The following is a 20,118-nucleotide window of genomic DNA, read 5'->3' on the forward strand; positions in this document are numbered from 1 at the left end:
GTTATTCTCTTGTGCAATTAACTGTTTTAAGACCTGTGACAAATTTGAAGTAAATTGTCAATAAATCAAGGGGTGGGGGGGGGAGGGGGGTGAACACAAAAGTCTACAGATGGTGATATGGTAGTAAAAACACACAGAAATGCTGGAGGATCTCAGCCAGGCTCAGGGCATTCTTCAAGGTATAAGCACAAAGCAGGTAGGCATCTTAATTAAAGACTAGAGAGAAAGGTGGGGGAGGGGGGGGGGGAGGGAAGAGTCCAGACCAACAACCGAAAAGGTGTTGAGGAAAGGTGAGAATTGGTTTTGGCTCTGTGGAAGGAAGGAAGGAGATGGGGAAGAAGAAGGAGGGGGTTTTCTTAACAGAAACTGGAGAAGTCTATGTTAATGCCCTCCAGTTGGAGGGTGCTCAGACGGAAGATGAGGTATTGTTACTCTATTTTGTGGGTGGTCTTACAGGCAGTGCATGATAACATGGATGGATTTTCTAGCAAGGGAATTGAGATGGTTGGCCACTGGGATATCCACTTTGCTTTGTTGAGTATTTCGGCTCTGTCTGCTGCAATAGCGCGCCTTTAATTAAGATGCCTGCTTGTATCCTGAAGAAGGGGTCAGGCCTGAAACGTCAATAATATATCTTCTGGTGGTTGCCACAAGACTGAGTTCCTTCAGCATTTCTGTGTTTTAAATTAAATAAATCATGAGGACTCAGTTGCACACTGAATTCAAGAAAGATGATTATTTTCTATTTGTGTCCTTTTCTGAACACACTGACTTCTTTAAGTTTGTCTGCGTGCTTTTAACGACTGTAACTGCTGCTATGGAAAAATATTAGATATTGGAGATATCACTCACTGTTTAGGTCTAAAGATTTCATTCCTCATTCACACATTACAAGAATTCAGGCCTTCTCAAGCAGTATTCAGATTATCCCAGTTGGTTAACAGATATCCTGTCTCCATCCAGGGTTGACAAGGATGCTTTCAGAGCCTGTTTGATAAAAGTGTGACATTCCCACATGTATGTGGAGAATACTCAGAAACAGCAAGCTGGATTGTGTTGAGAACCTCGGGCTCCTTCGTCAATAGCAAGCAGAAGCTCAGTGTAAGGATCAAAAGGAGGGCAACATTTCCTAAGCTACCCATTTGCCTGGCCCACTTGTGGCTGTGTCCTACACTGTATGTTCGACACAGACCTGATCAACCACCTCACACAAATTGAGTGGAAGTATGTCACCATCCAGAGGGAAGACTGAAGATTGCCGAGTCCTCATCAGTGCATGAAGATGAAAGCTGGGAAATCATTTGTTTTGCTTGGATTAGGTCTAGTAACATGAAATGGTAAAAGGTGGAAAATTGAGTTGCAAGCTGTCATTTGATGTAGGGTGAGTACCGACTATAATGCTTGTTTCAGGTGCTAATTGACTTGTTATTGCCAACATAAAGTCTGTTAACTGTTTCCATGAGCTTTCGATTGGAATCCTAATGACTACTTAAAGTTTTTTTATAAAAAAAAGTCAACACTCATCAGCAAACATCTACACCAGCCATTCTCATTTTAATACAGTTTATCCTTCCTATTAGTGTTAGTGGTAAATCTTTCCAATGCTCTAAATCGCCCTGTAATTTTTTCATTAGTGGATAATAATTGAGTTTATATAGATGGCCGAGATTTTTATTTATTTGTATACCGAGGTATCTTATTGCTTGCATTTGCCATCTGAATGGTGATTCCTTCTTAAATTTTGAGAAATCCGCATTATTCATAGGCATGGCTTCACTTTTATTTACGTTAATCTTGTAACCCGACACTTCTCCATATTCCTTCAATTTCTTATGTAATTCTTTTATTGATAGTTCTGGTTCTGTTAAGTATACTATAACATCATCCGCAAATAAACTGATTTTATATTCCTTGATTTTTATTTTTATCCCTTTTATATTATTTTCTGTTCTTATCAATTCTGCTAGTGGTTCTATAGCTAACGCGAACAATAAGGGTGATAGTGGGCATCCCTGCCTTGTTGATCTGCTTAAGTTAAATTGCTTTGATATATATCCATTTACTGTCACTTTCGCCAATGGCCCCTTATATAATGCTTTAATCCAATTAATATACTTCTCTGGTAAACTGAATTTTTGCAATACTTTGAATAAATAATTCCATTCTACTCTGTCAAAGGCCTTCTCTGCGTCTAAAGCAACTGCTACTGTTGGCGCTTTACTCCCTTCTACTGCATGAATTAAGTTAATAAATTTACAAATATTGTTTGTTGTGCGTCTTTTTTTAATAAATCCAGTTTGGTCTAGATTTACCATTTTAGGTACATAATCTGCTAATCTGTTTGCTAATAGTTTAGCTATTATCTTATAATCTGTGTTAAGTAATGATATTGGTCTATATGACACTGGTGCGAGTGGAACTTTCCCTTGCTTTGGTATTACTGTAATTATTGCTGTTTTACATGAATCTGGTAAGCTTTGTGTTTTGTCAATCTGGTTGATTACTTCCAGGAGGGGAGGAATTAATAAATCTTTAAATGTTTTATAGAATTCTATTGGGAATCCATCCTCCCCTGGTGTTTTATTATTTGGTAGGTTTTTTTATTATCTCTTGTATTTCTACTATTTCAAATGGTTCTGTTAATTTATTTTGTTCCTCTATTTGTAATTTTGGTAGTTCAATTTTAGTTAAAAATTCATCTATTTTGCCTTCTTTCCCTTCATTTTCAGTTTGGTATAATTGTTCATAGAATTCTATAAAGTTTTCATTGATCTCCGTTGATTTGTTTGTCTTTTTTCCTTGATGCCAATACCATTTTCTTAGCTTGTTCTGTCTTAAGCTGCCATGCTAGAATTTTGTGCGTTTTTTTTCCCCCTAGTTCATAATATTTCTGTTTTGTCTTCATTGTTCTTCTCCACCTTATATGTTTGTAGTTTCATATTTTATTTTTTTATCTGCCAATTCTCTTCTTTTAGTTGTATCTTCCTTCATTGCTAATTCTTTTTCTATATTTACTATTTCCCTTTCCAACTGCTCTGTTTCCTGATTATAGTCCTTCTTCATCTTGGTTACATAACTTATTATTTGCCTTCTAATGAATGCTTTCATTGCATCCCATAGTATAAACTTATCTTTCACTGATTCCGTATTTATTTCAAAGTACATTTTAATTTGTCTTTCAATGAATTCTCTAAAATCCTGCCTTTTAAGTAGCATGGAGTTTAATCTCCATCTATACATTCTTGGAGGGATGTCCTCTAACTCTATTGTCAATATCAAGGGTGAATGGTCCGATAATATTCTAGCTTTATATTCTGTTTTTCTTACTCTATCTTGCATACGAGCTGATAACAGAAATAGGTCTATTCTTGAGTATGTTTTATGTCTACCCGAATAATATGAATATTCCTTTTCCTTTGGGTGTTGTTTCCTCCATATATCCAAAAGTTGCATTTCTTGCATCGATTTAATTGTAAATTTGGTTACTTTGTTCTTTCTGTTAATTTTTTTTCCCAGTTTTATCCATATTTGAATCCAAATTAAGGTTGAAATCACCTCCTATTAATATGTTCCCTTGCATATCTGCTACCTTCAAAAAAATATCTTGCATAAACTTTTGATCTTCTTCGTTAGGTGAATATACATTGAGTAGATTCCAAAACTCCGAATATATCTGATATTTTATCATTACATATCTCCCTGCTGGATCTATTATTTCCTCTTCTATTTTAATTGGTACATTTTTACTGATTAATATAGCTACTCCTCTTGCTTTTGAATTATACGACGCTGCTGTTACATGTCCTACCCAATCTCTCTTTAATTTCTTGTGCACCAATTCAGTTAAATGTGTTTCTTGCACAAATGCTATATCAATTTTTTCTTTTTACAGTAAATTTAGCAGTTTCTTCCTCTTGATTTGGTTATGTATTCCATTAATATTTAAAGTCATATAGCTCAATGTAGCCATTTCATACTTTGTTTATCTTCCCTTTCCGTTTCTCCATCATCACCTTTCCTTCTTATCCATTTCTGCTTTCTTGTTTTGAACACTTTATAAGACAACATTTCTAAAACATCAAACATTTTCCTTATTCTCCTATTTAAAACTTCTTTAACCCCATTCTCCCCTCCCCCTCTTGAGTTGCCCTTTATCCCTTGTCGGGCAACCACATCTCCCCTCTCCATTTGGATTTGCGAATTCACTCGCAAACGTCAACTGATTTTGCAGTGACCGTAACTCCTCCCCACCCAGCCCCCCCCAGAAAAGATTTCAATTTTCATATGTAACAAAGGTCACTCTTTTAATTCCCTCCTTATTCCCTCTATTCCCTTTCATTCCCTTATTAATTCTTATCTATACTCTATATATTTTCCTCTAAATATGCTCTCATTACACAGCTCTGCTTGTTTTGTAGTTGTTCTGCAAATTTTCGTGCTTCCTCTGGATCTGAGAATAGTCTGTTTTGTTGCCCTGGAATAACTATTTTAAGTCCCGCTGGGTACTTTAACATAAATTTATATCCTTTTTTCCATAAGATCGTTTTTGCTGTATTGAACTCCTTCCTCTTCTTCAGGAGTTCAAAACTTATGTCTGGATAGAAAAAAAAATTTTGACCTTTGTATTCCAGTGGCTTTTTGTCTTCTCTTATTTTCTTCATTGCTTTCTCCAATATATTTTCTCTTGTTGTATATCTTAAAAATTTTACTAAAATGGATCTTGGTTTTTCCTGCGGTTGTATTTTCGGGGCTAATGTTCTATGTGCCCTCTCTATTTCCATTTCTTCCTGTAATTCTGGTCTTCCTATGACCCTGGGGATCCAATCTTTTATAAATTCTCTCATATTCTTGCCTTCTTCATCTTCCTTAAGGCCCACTATCTTTATATTATTTCTTCTATTATAGTTTTCTATTATATCTATCTTCTGAGCTAACAGCTCATGTGCCTCTTTAACTTTTTTATTAGATTCTTCTAATTTCTCTTTTAAGTCCTCTACTTCCATTTCTACAATTATTTCTCGTTCTTCCATATTTTCCACTCTTTTTCCTATCTCTGATATGACCATTTCTATTTTATTCATTTTTTCTTCTGCATTCATAATTCTTTTTATCTCATTAAATTCTTGTAATTGCCATTCTTTCACTGATTCCATATATTCTTTAACAAAAGATATATCCATTGTCTTGCCTTTCTCTTCTTCCATTTCTTTCTGTTCTTCTTCTTCCTCTGGATTGACCATCTGTTGTTTCCTTGTTTTCTTTTTACCCTCTTCTTTCTTGTTGTCATTATTGTCTGTGTTCTGCACCTGCTGCTGTGCTGCAGGTGTCTCTCTCAGCTGTGGAGATCGACTCCGCAGCTGTTCCCCCCTCCCGTCAGTGTTTTTTTTTCATGCGCGGTTGTGCACTTTTACTCGGCTCCGCGAGCCATTTTTGTAGTCCCGAGCCCGGGACTTCCACTGACCTGAGGGAGCGGGCTTCTCTCTCCGCGGCGGGCCTCCTCGGACAGGTAAGGCCTTCACCTTCTTCTTCCGACGTTATTTCATCTTCACTTCTTCCCGTTGTTTTCGACTTTTCTCTCTTCGCTGCCATTTTCTTCTCACCTTTATTTTTACTTTGTTTTAAATTTTAATCTTGTACCTTTGTGTTTTGTGCGTTTCTTTTTAAAACTTTTCCGGAGAGGGCTGGAATTCCCTGACTGGCCACTACTCCATCACGTGACTCCTCACACCATCCATTCTCAACCTTTTTCGCTATGGGTCCCTTAGGATTCTGCTCAAAGTTTATGGGCCCCTTCCCTGTGAAGCAGCCCAGTTTAGTTGGTTTCTTCCGTACTTTTCTCCTCCCGAACACATTTATATATAAAAAAAAATTATTCTATGATTTCAGTCCTTGGGTCCCCCCATATGTACTGTGACCCCGTCCCCCCCCCCCCAATGAGAATGGCAGATTGACCCAGAGAGTTTATTGTGAATCATTTTTACTGAACACTCGTTCATTCTGGCCCCGACGCACGGTAAGTATAACGGTTAGTGCGGTGCTGTTACAGCACCAGCGAGCCAGCTTCGAATCTGGCACTGCCTATCGGGAGGCTCCACTTTCTCCTCGTGTCTGTGTGGGAGAAAACCCAAAAATGTATGGGAATCATAGGTTAATTGGGCCATTTGGATGACACGGGCTCGTGGGCTGGTTGGGCCTGTTACCCTGTTGTATTTTAAAATTTAAATTAAATGACACCTAAAAGCTACATCAGAACGGCAGTAATGTGTTTTGATTGCCATATTTAGTTGACTTTTAGTTTGTCTTGATAAAGGGTTCGAACACAACATATTGGCTGAATTCCTCCAGCTTTTGTTCATTCAGAATTCCAGCAACTGCCATGTTTGTTTCTCTCGTTCATTTTTGCTTGGATTATCTTAACACTTATTAAGCAACTGCTAGAGTCCCATGATGTGAAAACCACATTTCTTTGGCTTGGCTTCGCGGACGAAGATTTATGGAGGGGGTAAAAAGTCCACGTCAGCTGCAGGCTCGTTTGTGGCTGACCAGTCCGATGCGGGACAGGCAGACACGATTGCAGCGGTTGCAAGGGAAAATTGGTTGGTTGGGGTTGGGTGTTGGGTTTTTCCTCCTTTGCCTTTTGTCAGTGAGGTGGGCTCTGCGGTCTTCTTCAAAGGAGGCTGCTGCCCGCCAAACTGTGAGGCGCCAAGATGCACGGTTTGAGGCGTTATCAGCCCACTGGCGGTGGTCAATGTGGCAGGCACCAAGAGATTTCTTTAGGCAGTCCTTGTACCTTTTCTTTGGTGCACCTCTGTCACGGTGGCCAGTGGAGAGCTCGCCATATAATACGATCTTGGGAAGGCGATGGTCCTCCATTCTGGAGACGTGACCCATCCAGCGCAGCTGGATCTTCAGCAGCGTGGACTAGATGCTGTCGACCTCTGCCATCTCGAGTACCTCGATGTTAGGGGTGTGAGCGCTCCAATGGATGTTGAGGATGGAGCGGAGACAACGCTGGTGGAAGCGTTCTAGGAGCCGTAGGTGGTGCCGGTAGAGGACCCATGATTCGGAGCCGAACAGGAGTGTGGGTATGACAACGGCTCTGTATACGCTTATCTTTGTGAGGTTTTTCAGTTGGTTGTTTTTCCAGACTCTTTTGTGTAGTCTTCCAAAGGCGCTATTTGCCTTGGCGAGTCTGTTGTCTATCTCATTGTCGATCCTTGCATCTGATGAAATGGTGCAGCCGAGATAGGTAAACTGGTTGACCGTTTTGAGTTTTGTGTGCCCGATGGAGATGTGGGGGGGCTGGTAGTCATGGTGGGGAGCTGGCTGATGGAGGACCTCAGTTTTCTTCAGGCTGACTTCCAGGCCAAACATTTTGGCAGTTTCCGCAAAGCAGGACGTCAAGCGCTGAAGAGCTGGCTCTGAATGGGCAACTAAAGCGGCATCATCTGCAAAGAGTAGTTCACGGACAAGTTTCTCTTGTGTCTTGGTGTGAGCTTGCAGGCGCCTCAGATTGAAGAGACTGCCATCCGTGCGGTACCGGATGTAAACAGCGTCTTCATTGTTGGGGTCTTTCATGGCTTGGTTCAGCATCATGCTGAAGAAGATTGAAAAGAGGGTTGGTGTGAGAACACAGCCTTGCTTCACGCCATTGTTAATGGAGAAGGGTTCAGAGAGCTCATTGCTGTATCTGACCCGTCCTTGTTGGTTTTCGTGCAGTTGGATAATCATGTTGAGGAACTTTGGGGGACATCCGATGCGCTCTAGTATTTGCCAAAGCCCTTTCCTGCTCACGGTGTCGAAGGCTTTGGTGAGGTCAACAAAGGTGATGTAGAGTCCTTTGTTTTGTTCTCTGCACTTTTCTTGGAGCTGTCTGAGGGCAAAGACCATGTCAGTGGTTCCTCTGTTTGCGCGAAAGCCGCACTGTGATTCTGGGAGAATATTCTCAGCGACACTAGGTATTATTCTATTTAGTAGAATCCTAGCGAAGATTTTGCCTGCAATGGAGAGCAACGTGATTCCCCTGTAGTTTGAGCAGTCTGATTTCTCGCCTTTGTTTTTGTACAGGGTGATGATGGTGGCATCACGAAGATCCTGAGGCAGTTTACCTTGGTCCCAACAAAGCTTGAAAAACTCATGCAGAAAACCACATTTAAATGCTTTTTAATAGACATAATAATCAATTGAACATTTCTGTTCTAGTTCACTAAAGTGCTAATCAATGCCAATTGCCAGTTGATACAAGATTGTCAATCCTGATGCTTCTGTCAGAGACCACAATTGCTGGGATCAGAGACAGAAAACAATCTGCCCAAGAAGCTCAGCAGGTCAAGCAGTAGCTGTCGAGGTGTGGTGGGGATGTTTCAGGTGGGGACCCTTCATCAAGACTGATCATGGAGAGGATGGGCCAATTGGGGATTGGTAAAACAGGGAGAGATGAGGAATGAGTGGAGGGGGAGACAAAGGCAGAGTTGGGAGGGACTGTATAATTAAAGTTTAGCCAAGTTGGAAGAACTGTGTACGGTTCTGTCGCCACACTACAGAAAGGATGTGGACACTTTCAAAAGAGTACAGAAGAAGTTCACCAGGATGTTGACTGGATTAGCTATAATGAATGGTTGGACAAACTTGTTTTCTCTGAAGCATCAGAGCGGGCCTAAGAAAATGTAACCATGTCAGGCATAGGTAGGGTAGCTCCTCAGAATTCAGTAAAACCCCTGGTATCCGGCACCAGTGGAGATTGGTAGATGCCAGATAAGCAAGTTTTCTGGTTGCTTGACTCACCCTTACAATGCCTAATACACCTGCATTAAGAATATAACTATTTAAAAGATTTATTTTTAAAAAAAGCAATACTGTGCTTACATTGGACAAACTTCACTCGCATGAATATATAAATGTTAAAGCATTTAACTTTATTTTCAGTCACATTCTTTGAAAACATTTAATTGTTGCTGGATCTGCAGGTTCCCCCCCCCCCCCATGGTGCCACCCAAAAGACAAACTATAACATCATAATTAAACCACCCCCCCCCCAACCCCTCAACTTTACAGATAAAGCCTTTATAATATACCTAATAATTTACTAATAAAGACTCTTACTAAGCACGGATAAGGATACACTTTAAGAGTCTCCCCAGCAGCGAGCAGAATCTAGCAGCTCTTCATCCTGGGCAACGCCATTTTATTCAAACTTCTATGAGCAAAGCATAACCAAGGCACTGCCGGCTGAATATTTGCTCCTATCTTCACCAAAGATTAACGTGTTACTTCAGAGAACATTTACAATTTTAAAGTGTTATCTATTTATTTTCCTTTATAGTTGCTTGATAACAGGAGTTTTACTGTTGTTTTCCCATGGTGGAAATAGCAAATATTTGAGGACCTAGTTTTAAGGTGAAAGGTTTAAAAGAGATTGGTGAGCTGTTTTTTTAATTCATTTATACAGAGTGGTAGGTGCCTGGAATACATTGACATTGCTGATAGAAGCAGATATGAGAGGAATGTCTGTGATGCTTTTAGACATGCACACAAGGAGGCAGGAAATAGGAATATGGACCATGTGCAAACATATGGGATTAGTTTAGATTGGCATCACAGTGTGCACAGACTTGGAGATCTGAAGGGCCTGTTGCAGTGCTATGTTTCTGTTTTTGAGTTGACTTCTACCAGGCAGGCTGAAAATTAACTCTCTTGAGCCTTTTGAAACAATTTTTAGTGTAATTCATTGATAAAGAAAATATACTTTATGTGAACATTTTAATATTGAGTGCAATAAGTTGCAAACTAGAGAAGTATTTTTCATCTGGGAATTTTGAGAAATTGATGTGTAAATGGATTATGCTTGCCAATGTTTTAAGCACAGATGCAGGATGCAGTGGTGACTTAGTTCAAAGACCACCAAGTGTTTGCTTTAAGTTAAATGCTGCACTCGCTGCTTCCACTGGACACAAGGGTGAGGTGTGAATTTTTAGGCAGGAATTCCTGTGGAGGAAACCGCTTTTCCGGCAACGGTGAAACTTCCAAAAGATTTCATTCAGCTGTAAAAACAAATGATTAAACAGAAATGAGGGGGTAATTTTCAATTTACTTTTGGAGTCTTGAAGGAAAACCATGAACTGAATCTGACCCAAAGAGTTTCCGCATTATACAGTTAAGTGAAATATTGATGATGCCGGCTGTCATCCCTGCCACCCACATCAAATGAGGGGAAGTATATTGTTCTCTCTGCAATGCACTTTTGGGAAGGAGTATAATAACTGAGACCTTGTCCAGGAGCAGCTGTGGTGCAAGTTGATAATCTTATCATAGCACTGCCCGCGTCACTTATTCACCTTTTCATCCTTGCACTATCCAACTTGATCTTGCAAAGTTCTGAGATTTCCACAAAGAAGCATGGACTCTGATGCTTCTTTAGTACACCTCTCCTTTCTCCCATCCCTGGCCAGAATGTAGTCAATGTGATCTGTGGGTGTCTAACCAGTGTGTCTACCCCCCCCCCCCCATCAAAGCAAAAGACAGACTGGAGACTGACTAACAAATATGTAGATTCAGTGAAGAAAATGTGCAGTAATGATTCAGATGCACCCAAGATGGTGTGGAAATGGGGCCAACTACGAAAATGGTACCCTCAAGTAATGCCACCTTGTGGATGTTCTGATTCCTAACCCGCAGTTTTCCACACGCTGAACCCACTAGTCAAACGAGTGAGGTGGGATGGAGCCCAACAGATAGGGCACAGCAGGATTGTTGGGATTCATGTCTACGGAAGGGCAATACTGAATTTATTTCCCCTTTCTGCTTTGATTGAAGAAGACTTTGAGCTGCTGCAAGATGTTGGGTAAAACCTTTCCGGTGGGGAAGTGTGCACATAGATTCTCAGGAAGAAGGTTTAGGGTGTAGGAAGCTAGCAAAAAAGCACATGGGAGGGCGGGGAGGAAGTAGTTTCAAACAAAATTCAATGCAAAGTACAATGACTAATATATTTTGGAACATCAAAAAAATAATTCACGGCAATGGTAAGACTAAAAACAGTCTTAAAGTGTGTGCCCACTAGTCCCCTGACAGGAGAGATGGAGTCTAATTTTATTGGGTTCAGAGTGTGGAGAACTATGACCTAGGAATTTGAGAGCAGGGAGATCATTTTGGAACTGTTTGTTAATTGTGTGAAGTTCTGGTCTCATTGGAGTTGTTCTCTAGAGATTTGGGATTATGTTGTTATGGGTGGATTGTAGTTATGAGAAAGGATTGGCTAGCATGGAGTTATTCTCCATGCAGCAAAAGAGCTTTTGTAGATTTGAACGACAGATGTAAAATGACAAGATCCTCAGTCAAGGTAAAGATGAAGCAGCTATTTCTGTGAGCAAAGTGCCCTAACTAACAGAGTAGATATAGAAGTCAGTTGAATTTTTTTAAAAACTGCAGATGCTGGAATCTGAAATGAAAACAAAATATATACTGTACTGATAATGCTCAGTAGGTCAGCCAGTAGCTGTGGAAAGAAAAACCCAGGTAAGATTTTGGGTCTCTGCTCTTTCTTAAGGACTCAGAGTAACCAAGCTTTCTGGATTAAAGGAGGGGGCCTTCCAGATCTATGTGGGATCTCAGACCTATAACATTAGCTTTGATTCCCTTTCTACACATGTCACCCATTCTGCTGTTTCCACATTGTTTTTACAGCATAGATTTAAGGTTTCATTGAAAATTTAAAAAAATGCACAAGCTGGAATATTCAGCATAATTTCCAACTCCTCTTGCAGAGTTGTAGGGGAGGTTTTGTGCCTCCAGAGGGGGACAGACTCCTACAAATAAAGTCCGAGAGTTTCAGCTTAATTTACATCTCAGGAGGTATGTGGAAAAAGAGTCAGGTTTGATGACATCACCCTCAACATGAAAACAGGTGCCCTGATCTACGGTATGTGTGCAAATGATGGTGTCAGCTGGTAAGGTGGCTGAGCTGCATTCAGCATGCCACATTGCTTCAGAGTTTGCATGGAGCAAAACTGCAGTAGATTGAGAGGTCAGCATCTATATTTTTGGCTCTCCCATGACCTTTGGCTGCACTGGAAATTGCGGGTCACAAGAGAGAACTGGAGCCAATCCTGATTGCAGAAATAGTGACTTTATCAAAAAGATCAGCAATGATAGAAAAGTTGACTTCTTGAATATGTTGCTTAAAATTTAATTCAATGATTCTGGAAGCAGAAGTGTCCTTCATGAGGTAAGGTCTCCTTAAGGCATTGTCCTGGAATATTGCTCCCACTGAATGATCTCGGACCACTTGAGGTGGAATTTGGAATCACGACCATCTGATGGCAGTACCTGCGGAGAGATCTTTTGCTGCAGCCCCAGGAACCACGACTGCGGGTTGCTCCAGCTCATGTTGTCTCTGATCCTCCAGGAATGTGACCAGCTGGTCCTTCATCCTCACAACCTCCATCATCCTCTCAAGGGTCCTCTTCTCTGCTTGATGGTCCTCCTTTGACTTCAGGGATGCTGCAGGATGCAAAGGTAGGGCTTGTTAATTTTTCAGTGCTTAAGTTCTATTTTAGAATTGTTCCATTAAACCCCCCCCCCCCCCACCCATTTTAGTGTTGATAAACCGTGAAGATAGACCAGGGATTTGTCATGAATGTTACAGCATGGAAACAACTAGTCCCTTTTGCCATGAGTCTTTCCCATCCATGTATTCTAAATATTACAATTGTCCCTGCCTCTGCAGCCCACTCCATAAACACATCACTCTCTGAAGATGCTCCTCAGATCCCTTTTGAATCTTTCCCCTCTCACCTTAACTCCAGTTTTAGAATCACCAATCCTTGGAAAATGACTATTTACCTAATCTCTGCTCTTCATGATGGTTTAAACCTCAAAGGTCTCTCTCCCCTCATCCCAGTTTAGCCTCCTATGCTCCAGAGAGAAAAGTTCTGGCCTCTCTTTCTAACACGAGTTTGCCAGTCCGGTAATATTTTCTTTTTTTCCATAATATAGAAAACTCTCCAATATTAAATATATATACATATATAATAAACTTTTCCTCACAAAAAATAAACAAAACAACTCCCCCTCCCCCATTCCCACAATTTAAAGTCACACACTGTCAGGGCTCACATTTATGTTCATCATCAAGAACTCTACATGGGGAAATGACCTGCAATTATATTTTAGCAGCATTTATTATTATATTTATAATTATTATAATTGGGTCTATATATTATCATAATAAATATGTAGTTTTTTTTCCATGGGTACACAACTATTCATCTCAACAGTCCACCATGCTCTATGCAGAGGGGAGTTGGATTTCCAAGTAATTGCAATACATTTCTTAGCCACTGCCATTTTAACAAATGAAATTTGGAATTTAGTGCTTATTTCAATAAAGTTTCCCAAAAGATAAAACTCCGGATCGCACATGAAGGTCATCTATGCATACTTCCTTGGTTTTCCATTTTCGCGATAATTAAAGTTGATAGCAACTGATCTGATAAAAGTCTCGCCAAATATTCCATTTTTACCACACTAGTTTTTAACTGGGCAGACATGAAAAACAAATCAGTCCTTTGATGTGAATCATGTAACCTTGAGTAGAACAAATAGTCTCTACGGAGTTAAACTGCCTCCATAAATCCTTCAGAAATGATAGTGTCATTTTTGCAGCTTCTGGCTGAAATTGAAGTCTTCTCCAACCAGTATATTTTGTCTTCCATCTGCTGTTTTTAAAAATACATTCCTCATAAAGCTTCATCGTCATAGTTTGATGCATTTGATGTTCATAAATATCCATGATTCTGTGTAAATTTTACAATCTGCCATACAATCTTTCAGTTTGGTCAGTCAGTGTCTCTTCTATTATTATTGGTGTATTTTTATCAATTAATATCACTACTCCTTTTGCTTTTGAGCTAAATATGGATATTACTTGTCCCACCCATCCTCTTTTTAATTTAGCATGTTTCAATTTGGTAAGATGTGTTTCTTGTATATCTGCCTTTAATTTTTTTTTAGGTGTGCCAAGACGATCTTCCCTTTCACCTACCCATTTATCTCATTAACATTAAGACTAATAAACAAATATTGTTTAAATAATAGTGATCTTTCCCGTTTAAAAAGCACATACAATGTCCCTGCCTTGATGATGACATAAACAGGAAAACCCCAAAGCCCATGGAATCTCTCAAGGAAGAAGAACCACTCCCTTTAGCGCCATCTTTTATAGATATTCCTCTCCGGGCTCTATTCTCCCCCTTAGACCTAGTCTCCATCTTGCTACTTCTTTTCAATAAAATTTAATTTTCAACAATAAATAGAAGAAGGTTTTTTTAAAAAAAACTTTTACTTAGTCCCAATGTAAACATTCTTCATGGATTTACTCTTTGGCAACCTTAGCCTTTTCTTAAACCTCGCAGGAAGTCTTCCACCTCGTTCTTAGTCTTGAAAAATCATCAATCACCAGCTCTTCTGGGTCTGATGAGCCCTTTCAATATGCAAGTTTTCTCTGAATTTGTCTTCTCCCAGCACTTGCGGGATCCACGATTCAAATAAGTTCACTGGATCTCTCCTCAGTTACTTCTTTCAGTCCAATAATTCAGACATTATTTCGTCTGCTAAAATTCTCCACGTCGTCTATCTTGTCCAGCAGACCTTATCTGTCCAACTCCCGTCGCTTCGCATCTTTCTCCAAAGCTTTTAGCTTATCTTGTGTTTTTTACCAAGTCTGTTTCTGCTTGGGTCATTCTTTCTATTAACTCTACAATGATTTCTTTAATTTTAGTCATGTCTCTCATTGAATATTTGACGCCAACAAATTGGTTGCTCAAGTTTTCCATTTTCTCCAGGATAAATATTAGTTCTTGTCCCAAATCTCCAGCTCCGCCAGGGAGAACTGGTTCTGAGGCCGCTCTTGGGCTCCCTTTTGGGCTTTCACTCTATGTTCCTGGCTGAGTAGAAACCTCTTCAATTTTTGTTCTCAGCTGCCTTGGTTTCTTATTTTGTCAATTTTTTTTAGTGAAAACTGTCTTAATTTTAAAATTGTAACCGTCTTTTCGTCTAAGCCCTTTACATAGCCGATTTCTCCCCATCCCATTTTCTGTACCCTTTCCTAGGGCTGGGTAACCAGAACTGCACACAATATTTCAAGTGCCGTTTTCCCCAGTGTCTTGCACTTTTAAATGACTTCCCTTCTTTTATACTCATGATCTGGGATTCACCCCTTCCTGTTATGTCCAACCTATGCAGCCTGTTATCTGACATGATTGCAGACATCACTTCAGTGAGATTAAGGCAAGGCAACTGATGTTATCTATATAGATTTTAGTGAAGCATTTGATGAGGGCACACAGGCTAAGAGACTAAACAGATAGAAAAAAATGTGGCTCAGAGACAGGAGGCAGAGAGTGGTAGACAGTAGTTTTTCAGAGTGGATGACCGTGACCAGTGCAGTGCCTCAGTTTGGTACTAGAACCCCTGCTTTTTTTTAATGTGTATATATGCGTGTAATAGTCAGATTTTGTGGACCAATTTTTAGGGGTAAAATTTAGAATCGACTATTAAACGCCTTCTACTTTTGACCGCACTAAGTACCTGCGTCATTCAAGGCATTCGGAGCTTGGATGCCTGAGACTAGGCAAGGGTCCGCAGTCTGAGCTACGGTGGATGGGGCCAAAATTAGGAGGGGTTGACTTTTAACATGCGATATTGGGGACCAAAAATAGGGTGTTGACTTTTACACGCATATACAATATGTATTTTATAAGATTTGGACCAGAACATTTGTGGCAAGGTGATTAAGCTTGCTGATGTCACAAAAATAGTGGGCAGTGAAGAAGATTACCAATGGGATATCGATCAGAGGAAGTGGGCTAAGAAATGGCAGATGTGGTTCAATTCGCTTGGTACTGCTGTGAATCAGCAGAAAGGGAACACTCAAGGCAGCAAAGGGATGGATTGAGAAATGAAATTAGAATTAGGAATTGGGGGGGGGGGGTTGGAAACAAGAGATGTGTATAGGAATATTACTTACCATCCATGTCCATATACCTTCTCATTTCCTGTTCTAGTCTGTTTTTCTCATCCTGCAGTTCCAGTTCTCGACCACTGAGCAATTAATGTGCAAAACTGTTAGGTCTTCCTTCAAGATCAAATTGGCTTCAACTACGGTTACTCAAAATCCATTGTAAGCAAAGTATTTCATCAATAGAACCATGGAACACTACAGCATAGAAACAGGGCCCTTCTGCCCTTCTAGTCTATGCTGAGCCTTTTTTTTTGCCTAGCCCTCAGTCTATTGCCCTCCATACCTCTCCCACCCATGTATCTATCCAAATTCTTATATGTTAAAATTGAGCCCGCATTCCCCTCGTCAGCTGGCAGCTCCACCACTTTTTGGCTCCATATAAAGCTGACCATTCTGATCTTCAAAGGGATCAATTTTGTCCCTTACTATCCTTTTAATCTTAATATACCTGTATAGATCCTTAGGATTTTCCTTTTTGCCAAAGCAACTTCATGTCTTTTAGCCGTCCTGATTTCTTTCTTTTTTTTGCTTTTTTTAAAATACTCTAAGTATATTTGCTCCATGTTGTCTATACCTGCTATGCATATCTCCTTTCTTCCAAACCAGATCCCCAATATCCCTCAATAACCAATGTTCCCTATGCTTGCTAACCTTGCCTTTAATCCTGACAGAAACATACAAACTCTGTACTCTCAAAATTTTGCCTTTGAAGATCCTCCACTTACCTCGCACATCCTTACCCAAAAACAACATCCCAGTCCATGCATTCTAGATCCTTTCTCGTTTCCTAACAATTGGCCTTTCTCCAATTTAGAATCTCAACTCGAGGCCCAGACCTATCCTTCTCCATAATTAATTTGAAACTAAAGGGATTATGATCATTGGACCCAAAATGTTCCCCTACACAAACTCCTGTCACTTGTCCTGTCTCATTCCCTAATAGGAGATCTAGTCTTGCACTCTCTCGTTAGTACCACTATATATTGATTTAGAAAACTTTCTTGAACACATTTGACAAACTCCAAGCCATCCAGCCCTTTTATACTATGGGACTCCCAGTCAATATGTGGAAAATTAAAATCTCCTACTACTTTGTGTTTCCTGCAGCTGTCTGCTATTTCTCTACAGGTTTGCTCCTCCAATTCTTGTTGACCCCCTTTAATACAACCCCCTGAGTGTGGTCATACCTTTTTTTTGTTCCTCAGCTCCACCCATAAAACCTCAGTACACGACCCCTGTTGTCTGCCCTCCTGAGCACAGCTGTGATTCTTCTGTGACGAGCGATGCCACTTCTCCCCCTTTCACCACCCCCCCCCCGCCCGTTCTATTGCGTCTAAAGCAACGGAAGCCTGGAACATTGATTGAGCTGCCAGTCCTGCCCCTCCTGCAACCAAGTTTCATAAATGGCCACAATCTCCTTTACATTATCTGTGTTCAATTAAAAGCACAGAGGTCATTGCTTCCTTGAACTTTCCTTCTCTGCATCCTCTCCCTAACTACACATCCATACACTTCTTAATTCCAACCTTTCCTGCATTCACCACTTTAAATGTCTACAGCTGCCATGCACCAACCCCTACACAGATGCTGCCTGACTTGAATATCTGCAGCATTTTTCTGTTCTTGTCAACTCTTGCTGGATCTACAGGATACACAGCTCCATGCCACAAACCCCCCCCGCCCCCCTCACATTGAGTCTCCGAAGAATCACTCTGGCTCCCAGTGTGATAAGGATCACTCCCTTTCTCTGACATCCTTCATTTGCCAAACCCCCAAAGACTATTCAACATAGCCCAATAACTGTGCCCACCTACTGAGCTCAACCTGCATCTGAGTCCTGCTGCTCCCCTTGGAGTCATTTATGGGGTTTTCTTTTACACAGCCGCTGAGTTCCAGGAAATAATTCCCAATTTCCCAGAATGCAGTCTGTGTAAAAAGATCGGAACGGAAATAAGGACTCATTCCCATTCTGACATTTTATCTCCTCGACTCCCTGGTTATTTTCCTTGATCACCTGCAGTATGCACCGAACTGCAGGTGATCCTGAACCTAATGAATACCCTCTCGGGTAGTATTCTGTGTAAATTCATGGTGTGATACGGATATTTGGTCATTCCTGTGTGAATGGCCACTCCCGGAAGGTAGGGAGACACTTCAGAATGGGAGAAAGAAATCACAAGTTCTAATGTTTAAAATAAAACATAATTATCTTTAATTCCCTGCAACTGTACTTCATTTTTTTCTGTACCTTTGAATTTTTTATGTAACACCATGTCTGTGCACATTATAAATGACCAGTTTCTCATTGGTCATTCGTGTAAGCATTCCTGAGTATAAGACTGTGGTTGAAACCAATGGTTTCCAATGCAAAGGCGACTTAACCTGCAGCAATACTTCTCCAGGCTTTTAGCACAAATAACCATAGACAAAACATCTTCCAACTTCCTCACCTCTTTCTATTATAAGGATTTCTCATCTAATTTCCAATTTATGCAGCATTTCCAGACAAAAGGAATTGGTTGCATTGTAGTGCTAATTCCTTACAGAGCAGTAGTGTGAGTGTATAAAGAATCGAGTGTTCTCACCTGATCATTAGCTCGGACTCCTCATTTAAGAGCTTGTTCTTCTCCTGCACCACAGTAAACCAGGATTGCATCATCTGCGGTTGATCTTCTGCTGCAAAATGAGCACTTTTGTAAAAGTTCATTCAGTTACCCTATCCTTTTATTGATAGATCTGTCTCACCCACAAATTACAAACTGCCTCTGGAACTCGTATCTGCTTTGGTAAATTACCCAACAATTCCAAAGGAGGGCCAAGCTCACTCTAACTTTGCATTTCTGTCGCAGTTTCCTTTATTCAGGTTGAGGCAGAGGAGAAACGTGTCCTGCAGGAAGGATGAACTTCATTGTTTTGTACAACATGTGTCCCTTTGTGCAGAGCCAGGCTGATTTGCTCAGCAAAATGCTGTTTTCAGCTCTACAGAAGGGGTGGGGGGGGGCAGGGAAATCACCAAACAACCACCTCTGCCAAATACAATTTAAAAAATGAACATTATATTAGGCAGTTGATCCATAACCCCAGTGAACCCATTTTTCCTTCCCCTCATTCTTGGCTTGTAGCCGTCACTGAGATTTTCATCCATGCTTGGAGAGGGTGGTGCTTAACCATCTCCCCGAATTGCTGGAGGCTGTGTGGTGAGCATTTTCCCACCAAGAGTTCGGGAAGGAAGTTTCCCACGCTGTTGCCAATGAAGAAATTTGACAGACCCGCAAAGGCAAAGTGGAGGGAACTCGGAGATGACATTGTTCCCACCATCGAGAAACTGACTACAAGTTGAATATTTTTGAAATGCCAGATCTGATGGAGTATTTCTACCATTTTCTGTTTTTAGATGAGAATTTCAGCATCTGTAGTTGTATCGGTTTTCCATTTCCCTTGACAACTTGGAGGCGCAGAAGAGTAACTGTCTGGAGGGTAAGTCGACTACAAGCTCGGTGACGTATCTCTTACAATTGCTTTTAGTGGCATGTGGAAGGAGTTGCCTTGTGATAATCAAGCAAAAGAAATGCAAGTGCCCAGCAAGGAACCACATGTTCTTCAGCAAATGGTCTGACTGACCTTTTATTCCCTTCACCATGAGGTCCATTTAACTGGTGAGAATCTGGTCTGAAGAAGCAAAAACAGCAAGAATTGGCTGGAGTGAATATCTGGGATGAAATATTATAGGTTGAGAATGGGCAAGTGAAGCTCCCTCACAATGGCAGGTGTGAACCTGGTCATCAGCTGTGAGAGGTGCTCTCTGTGATGCTGTACACAACACGGGGAGGTCCATGCTCTATTCCTATGCTTGCAGTGTTCACCAAGCTTCTTCCATTTCATCCAGAGTTCCAAAATGGATTGTGTCCCCCTGGGACATGATGTATAAGGGATGTAAAAATGTGACCCTTATCCTGAAAGCCACGTTTGTATATAACTGCTTGGGAGGGTTTCAAACACCAAGTAACACACTATGTTGAGGTTCTATCTGACCCCAGTGTGGTGATGGATGGGTTGGCTGTATTGCTGCAGAATAATTGCCTGTGCTTGGTAGAAACATCACT

The 20,118-nt window shown here is 40.7% G+C and overlaps 1 protein-coding gene across 9 annotated transcripts in view; it reads right to left on the reverse strand.

The window, feature by feature from the left end:
* Positions 1 to 12,105: 12,105 nt before the first annotated feature.
* Positions 12,106 to 20,118, reverse strand: part of LOC138764965 (F-actin-monooxygenase mical1-like) — a 155,857-nt gene continuing 147,844 nt past the window's right edge. For 7 of the 9 annotated variants that reach the window (XM_069941477.1, XM_069941478.1, XM_069941481.1 and 4 more), the window contains 3 exons: positions 18,601 to 18,691; positions 16,022 to 16,095; positions 12,106 to 12,495 (listed from right to left, as the gene is read on the reverse strand). In XM_069941477.1, the coding sequence (XP_069797578.1) occupies positions 12,299 to 12,495; positions 16,022 to 16,095; positions 18,601 to 18,691 (362 nt within the window). In that variant the 3' untranslated portion in view covers positions 12,106 to 12,298. The remainder of the gene's footprint in view (positions 12,496 to 16,021; positions 16,096 to 18,600; positions 18,692 to 20,118) is intronic. The other 2 variants (XM_069941484.1, XM_069941479.1) reach the window with 1 other exon arrangement.

This window comes from Narcine bancroftii, chromosome 5, assembly GCF_036971445.1.
Source record: "Narcine bancroftii isolate sNarBan1 chromosome 5, sNarBan1.hap1, whole genome shotgun sequence".
NCBI classification, from domain to species: domain Eukaryota; kingdom Metazoa; phylum Chordata; class Chondrichthyes; order Torpediniformes; family Narcinidae; genus Narcine; species Narcine bancroftii.